This window comes from Danio aesculapii, chromosome 18 (genome assembly GCF_903798145.1).
Source record: "Danio aesculapii chromosome 18, fDanAes4.1, whole genome shotgun sequence".
Taxonomy (NCBI): Eukaryota; Metazoa; Chordata; class Actinopteri; order Cypriniformes; family Danionidae; genus Danio; species Danio aesculapii.
In genome coordinates this window covers 34,409,317-34,416,816 of record NC_079452.1, presented here as the reverse complement: position 1 = coordinate 34,416,816, position 7,500 = coordinate 34,409,317, and the positions used below count along the sequence as shown (strand labels likewise).

General features: G+C 36.3%; 1 protein-coding gene across 1 annotated transcript in view; it reads left to right on the top strand.

Moving 5' to 3' along the window:
• Positions 1-7,500, top strand: part of shank3a (SH3 and multiple ankyrin repeat domains 3a) — a 320,891-nt gene that overhangs the window by 3,399 nt on the left and 309,992 nt on the right. The window contains 1 exon segment of the mRNA XM_056478459.1: positions 4,827-4,898. Within this exon segment, the coding sequence (XP_056334434.1) occupies positions 4,827-4,898 (72 nt within the window).

Here is a 7,500-nt window from a genome sequence, read left to right as displayed (position 1 = left end):
TTGGTTGATTTAGGTTGTTTTGGAAAGTGACCAAGTCCAACGTCGAGCCAACATCTTAAACCAACGTCACATTGATGTCAAAGACTGACGTTTATTCGTCAGGTATGGCAACCAAAATCTAATGTTTGATAGACGTATTAATGGTAACGTCCACACAACGTCAAGTTGAAACATCAATATAGATGTTGATATTTGATTGATTTTAGGTTGTTTTGGAAAGTGACCAAAATCCAACATCTTAAACCAACGTCATATTGACGTCAGATAATGATGTTTATTCGTTAGGTATGGAAACCAAAATCCAAAGTCTGATAGACGACATAGTGGTAACGTCCACACAACGTCAAGCTGTAACATCATTATAGACGTTGATATTTAGTTGATTTTAAGTTGCATGTTGGACATTGACGTTGGCCTAATGTTGGGTTCTAATGTCAACCCAATTTTTATTTCTAAACAAAATGCAACATCCCCATAACATTGGGGTACTACACCAATCAGGCGTCATGTCAATGTTCTGTGTCTCCTGGGTGTATCCAGAATTCGAAGACAACAGGAAGCTTAAGTTGTAAATGGCAAAAGTAAAACTTACTCAATGTCGACTCAAACGTGAGCAATAAACCACGTGTGTGTGAGAAAGCCGAAATAGAGGGGTTGCGTTTGTGTGTGCATTTCATCATCTCCCAAAGCATCCGGCTGCACGTGAACAGTCCACGATCATTTATTGCGCTCTCATTGCTCCTGGCTAAGCACTGGCACGCTTCACACAACACAAAGCATCTCTGCAGTTCATCAGAAGCTCCATCGACACACCAGCGGGTCTATAAATCCACCACATGCTGGCCTGACAAACCCAACTGAACAGAGCCCGTGTGTGTGTTTGCTAGATTGAGTGATGGAGGGGGTAAATCAGTGAACAAGAGATGTGAATGGGCAGATCTTAATAAAGGAGTGAATTAGAGCTGTGGGCATTCCTGAAGCCCCGCCCTCTTCATGGGCACGTGGGTTTGTGTACAGCGTTCACTTGGTGGTACACTTTTGTGTTGTAGTTGGCGTCGTGCTTTGGGATTGATGGCGTTGAGGTGTAGGGCAGAGGGATTGTGGGTAGTGTTGAGAATTATAGTGTCGGCTCGCTTGTACACTCAATGCCCACATCCAGAGAGACGTGTGGCACAGCAGCGGGATCCTGTGGTGAGTTCTGAGTCTGTAAGATCTCTGCGCTGTCATTGTTTGTGAGCTTTTGACTTGTTTTCTGTTTGATCGTGACATCTTGGCTCAGTTGCTCCTGAGGCGTTTGTTAATGGCCTTGAGTTTGACAGCGATACATTACTTTGAGTTTTCAGTCCGCCTCGGAGTTTCTGAAACTTTGTTGTTGTTGTTGTTGTCATGGTTGAAATGCTGGTTTCTGTATTTTCATCTCATAAATGAAGGGTTGGGTTGTTTTGTGCCATGCATTCTCTTGGTATTTAAAGGGATTGTTTGAATGAAAAGGGAAACTTTCAAGTTTTATTCACCTGTTTGACCAATAGAAATATAATTCGCTAAAATCCAGGTGTCCACCAGCTCACCTCTTTAAATATACTGTACTTTCACTTACAGTTAGAAAAAATTAACACCCAGGTTATACATTGTAATAGGATTAAACTAATAAAACAAATAATTAATAAAATTTTATACAACTTTTCATACAAAAAATCATTAAATTCATTAAAATATTCATTAAAATGAAAATCGTTTAAAGGGTAAAACCATAAAACTAAAATAATTTATGTTACTTAAACTATACTTGAAAAATATACAGTTGTATTAAAGTCAGGTGATTGGCTGGGCCATTCTACAGCTTGATTTTCTTTCTCTGAGAGCATTTGAGCGTTTCCTTGGCTGTGTTTTGACTGATTTTCTTGCTGAAATGTCCACCCTGGTTTCATCTTCATCATCCTGTAGATGTTCGACTGAAGCAGCTGATATTAATTTACAATGAGGAAGAGCAGAGGGTTGCTGAAGAACTACTGAAAGATTTCCTCTGCGTCTAGGCTTTCAATGCCGTTCTACACCTCCCTTTCTTCACGTGTTCAATACTTTTTCCCTGCACCATTTAATTTGATTACACATAACTTCATTTGTAAACTAATTAGATGTGTTTTCATGTCATATATGGATTTCCTTGGTTGTTACCAACATCTGGTGATGTTGGTATATATAATTTGACACAATGATAATGGCACAAATTATAAAAATAAAGCTTTTATTTTGTCGAGGCAAGGTCTAAAACAGATCTAAAACGGTAGGGATTAAGCCAAAGGAAGGTTGTATAACTCTTATTTTTATCCACGATCTTAATTTCTCTCTCTCTCAGATTTCACTCCCTGGAGCATCTGACATCATGTACCTCACTTAGGACATGCGTTATCAATTCCACCGGAAAACAATTCTGCGTATGCAACCTCTATAAGTCTCATAAAGATTATTTACATTTTTTTGCGATTATTTTGCATTTAAATAAGAATTTTGCTGAATAAAAAAAAAAAAAAAAATTATATTGTTTTTGCTTTTTGTTGATTTTGCGTTGGATCCAGCAATCATGGAAAGCTAGGGGGTCTGATTATACATACACACAGTTCTGTTAAAACAGCTTACAAAAGATGCTTTTCATCATAGCTGCCCTTTAACATGAGATCACACTCAATTTCAAATGCTCTGTATTAGTGCATACCAGCCTAGGAGATTTGTTGTTTTAATTTTAACAGTGCACAACTTCTTTTCTAATGGAAAAAGAAAATTAGACTCCTTCATCAGTTGCTTTTACTCTTTTTTTTTAATGCAAATATAACTTTCTCCCTATCAGAAAGTTCCATTAAAATAATGCTTAATATGAATATATTCTACTGACATCCTTTTCAGCCAGGAGCAAACTACAATTTAGTTCATTGATAAATCTTGTGGTGGCATGGTGGCTCAGTGTCGCTTCACAGCAAGAAGATCGCTGTTTTGAGTGCCGGTTGGATCAGTTGGAGTTTGCATGTTCTCCCTGTGTTAGCATGGGTTTCTTCTGGGTGCTCTGGTTTCCCCCACAGTCCAAAAGCATGCGCGATTTGGTGAATCAGCCCAATTAACGACGGAATACAATGAATGGTCAAATGTTAAACGCATGTAAGCCTTTTTATCGCTTCTGAAAAGAATTGTTATTTATTTGAATAGTTATATTTGTTTTCAACTCTGAGTTCAATGTGACTCCAATTTTAGCTGATTATTAGTTATGATATAATTTAGATTTTGATATTTTCTTGGGTCCGATATTCTTAATTGTATGTTCATTAGGCATCAAACGCCACTTAGAGTTCCACGCCCCTGGATTACGTTTCTTCTCACGGACATTATCTCGACACTATAAAATTAGTCAGAAGATGCAGGGTTAACTAATACCCAATTAGTCTGGTTGCCTCGTGCTCACTCGTACTAAAAGAGTAGTTAATTTAGTCATTTCCATATAACTTGCTAAAATTAGTGATTAAATAATTAAAATGTCTTCCATTTGCCATGCCACACTGCTCCGTACTGTCAAATCCACCTTAAAAATCCATAAAAGCATGTCACAACATAATGGTAGCACAGACTCCACTTAATCTACTGGATACAATGAATTCGGGAGACTCCAGAAGTAATCAAAAAGATTAACATTTATTTTCCAGATGAAAGTGTATCATGCCAATTGCAGAATCTGAATAAAAGCCAATTCAGAAGTAAATGCACAGCAGCAATTACCCAAAGATAAATCTAAGAGGGCCCAATCCCAATTCTATTTCCCCTCCCCTAGGCCCTTGAAACACAGTGTGAAGAGGAAGAGCTTTAAAATTTACCCCTAAGAAATGGGAAACCAACAACAAGGGGTAGGGGTAAGAGGGAGGGCTAAGGGGTAGAATTGGGATTGGGCCTAGATGGAAGTCCAAATTATACATTGTGTTGAGTTTGAGAGCTCTTCCATAAAGGCCGGTCTGGATACAAACTTGCGACCCCAAAACATTTTGTCCTTCTCTTTAAATACCCTATTAGAGCAATGAATGGGTCTTTTGTTAAAGTTAACCAGTGATTAAAAGATTTACTCTGTTGGGATTTAATCTAAGTTTATCAAAGATAATGAGCAAAACCTTGTTACCAGTCACACCTGAGTGTTTATCAATACCAGAGGGGAAGGAAAGTTCAGGAAAGAGGGCAGAATTCTTGGGATTCCATAGTTTTTGTTGTTTTATTACATGGCAAATTTAAGTTGAGTTAAGTTAAATCCATTCCTACACTGGAATAGTTGGCGGTTCATTCCGCTGTGGAGATGCCTAATAAATAAGGGACTATGCTGAAGGAAAATGAATGAATAAATTAATGAATGAGTGATGAATCTTGTTTCTTTTGTGCATTTTCTGTATCTGTATTGTCTAAGAAATTTCCTTGAATTAGTTCATTAGGATCATTAATTTCCTGTTCAAATATCTGATTTAATTCTCTTTTGTCATCTTAAACCAAAAGCCGCTTCATGCTTCTGTTATTGTCATTTGTTCATTTCCAGAAACTCCCGCTGTCCTGTTTCTCCTGCAGTTCTGTCTGTTCCCAGCCTGTTTTGACTGAATATGCATTTTGTTGACTCGCAGCCAGTTCTGCGATCCCGAGCGCAGCTGTAATGTAGATGTGCAGATGTTTCATCCACTCACAGTTATGATTACAGCAGTTCACACTCCAGCACGCTTCTGTCAGTTCAGCAAACACTGTACAACCGTAGCGAGGACTAAGATTGTGATTTTATTAGCTAATCCGTGCTGTGTTATTTGTTTTGGCAGTTTCGCTACAAGAGGCGAGTGTACACACAGGCCCACCTGGATGAAAAACAGCTGTCCAAACTTCACACTAAGGTAAGAGGAGGGTTATTTATACGCACATGCACCTGGCTGATCTGCTTTATAGCTGTTATGTTGAAGCTCAGTTTCTAGCTGGTATTAACATGCATTTCAGGAATTGGCTGAGATGTTTTACTCAGGGTGTCTGCGGGGTCTTAAAAACTATTAAATGTTGATAAATCAATTATGAGAAAATTAAGGCTCTTAAAAGGTATTAAAAAGTCTTAATCACGTTTTTACGAGATCTTAAATTTTGTTCAAGCATTGTCCAAAGTGTTTGACCCCAAAAAAGCGTAAATATAATTATTTTCTTCCTAATATTAACAACGGCATGCTTGATCCGTGTGATTGGTTCAGGCCGTGGCGCATCCGGCTAAGCTCCTCTATCTAGATGATGTTACGTAGCTTGCGACAAACACGGGGAGGTGATGTGACGCTCTCCACATGTAGCGAAACAATAGAGCAAAACAGATGGCAAAATGGGAAAATGTAAGTTTGTGTACTCCTGGTTGGAGAAAGATGAGTTTAAACAGTGGCTAAAGCCTGTTGCTAAAAACAACCGCGTAATTTAATCTTTCAAGCTTTGTTTCTTCTGAGTTTATCTGTGTTCTGTTGCATGGTTGTGCTCTATTGACTTATTTAACTACAACTGTTTATTAACAACTGTTTTTTAAGTTATTAAGATCTTGAAGTGGCGACGAGGCCTTAAAATATTCTGAGAAGGTCTTAAAGAAGTTTTAAAAGGTATTGAAATTACATTTAGGATTCCTGCATATACCCTGTTACTGTTTCTCAGCACTGGACCAATCAGTGGTTGGAAGACGGGGATTTTTATACTTTATATAATTTGATGGAGATTGCTGTTGCAACTTTTATTTATTTTCTTGTTTGGGACGAAATGTTTGATGTTAATAAATTCAAAGATATACAGTAGTTCACACAGATGAAAATTACCTCACCATTTATGTGACCTCATGCACGTTGTAAAAAATATCTGTTAATCAAAAGTTTCCTTATTTTGTGATTTACAAGTGTTTTTTTTTTTTGTGGATTAATGGATCAGAAATCTCACTATTCGCATCAGGAGACAAGTGAGACAAATGTCATTTGCTTTCCATTTATTACAAAAACAGTACTGCTAGACACTTTTGAATTTAACAAGCAGAACTTGAATCTATAATTTTATTAAAAATAAAATGAAGAAATAATCAGATGAATAAACTGTAAAATATTTAGTACTGTGAAAGATTCACTGTTACTATTGTTGCTGATGACACTAAATGTATAAATCTAATATTATAATTTGTCCTGTCTATATTTAGTTTTAGTCTCATTTTCAATAAATAATTCAGTTATTCACTCATAAATCTTCATGTTTCATTGCTAGATGGATCATTTTTGAAGAACTATTCAGTGGAATATTTTTGATGGCTGGTTGTCGCCACCTATTGGTTAAATGATGAAATTGCTGCCCACAACTTTCATTTTGAGCAACAAGTTAAATGCATATGACGGTGATTTAATCTTTACCATAAACATCAGTGGTTTTATCTAAAATATAAACTGTTATCCCAGTACTTCTGTGTTATTTGACTGTAACTTCATAACTAACTCTAAAGACTAAAAACTGAATCTTTTTCTTGATTTTGCGTTTTTCAAACACAGATTTGAATGCAGCGATTCGAAGGATTAATAAACATATGTAAATCACCATCATTTATAATTTATGTTGCGTGTGTGTTCTGATCCTGATTTTTTAAGGTTTAATCATGCAACTTTGCTGAATGCATTCATGCAGGCTACACAAGTAGTGACAGAAATCACCTTTAATAACCTAAGAAACCCATTACATCCCTAATAACCTACCACAACTTCTTCCGTCATTTTTTACAGGAAAGCCTAAATGCTTTTATACATGCGATTTGAATAACGTGAGGGGCGATCTCTCTGCCATCATACCAAATTTAGGATTAATCTACAACTAAAATGAATGCATTAATCCGGTCATGTGTGCTCTTAACCATGGGTTGTGATCCGTACCAATCATGGATCTACCATGATCCATTACACACTTAGTTTTTTGGTTCATTGATGGTTGTGAATTGCATTATGGGATGTTGATCTCTGCTCTGTCGGCTTTTGATGTTGAAATTTCAACTCTACAGTTTAAGAAATGGACATTTTTAGTAGTTTGAAATAATAAAATGTATAAGAAATAATATATAGAGAAAGAAGTCTGTAAAATAACAGAAAATGTAATTTCAGGATTTTGTAACATGATTTAAAACACCAACCCATTCAATATATCACTTTAAATGATAAAAAATTGTAATAAAAGTAACTTTTTGTAGAAAAAAAGAAAAATCAAGGTCCCATAATGCAATTCAAAAGCATCAATAAATGGCGGAAAATAAAAAATAAAAACATGAATCACAAAATATGGAAAACTGCTAATTTACGAAAATATATTTTTTTACAATGTATTTCTAAACCTTGTTTCTTTCTTCAGTTGAACACAAAATAAGATATTTTGAAGAATGTTGGTTGCTGGCACCAATTGACGTCCATAGTAGGAAAAACTAATACTATGGAAGTCAATGGGTGCCAGCTAACAGCA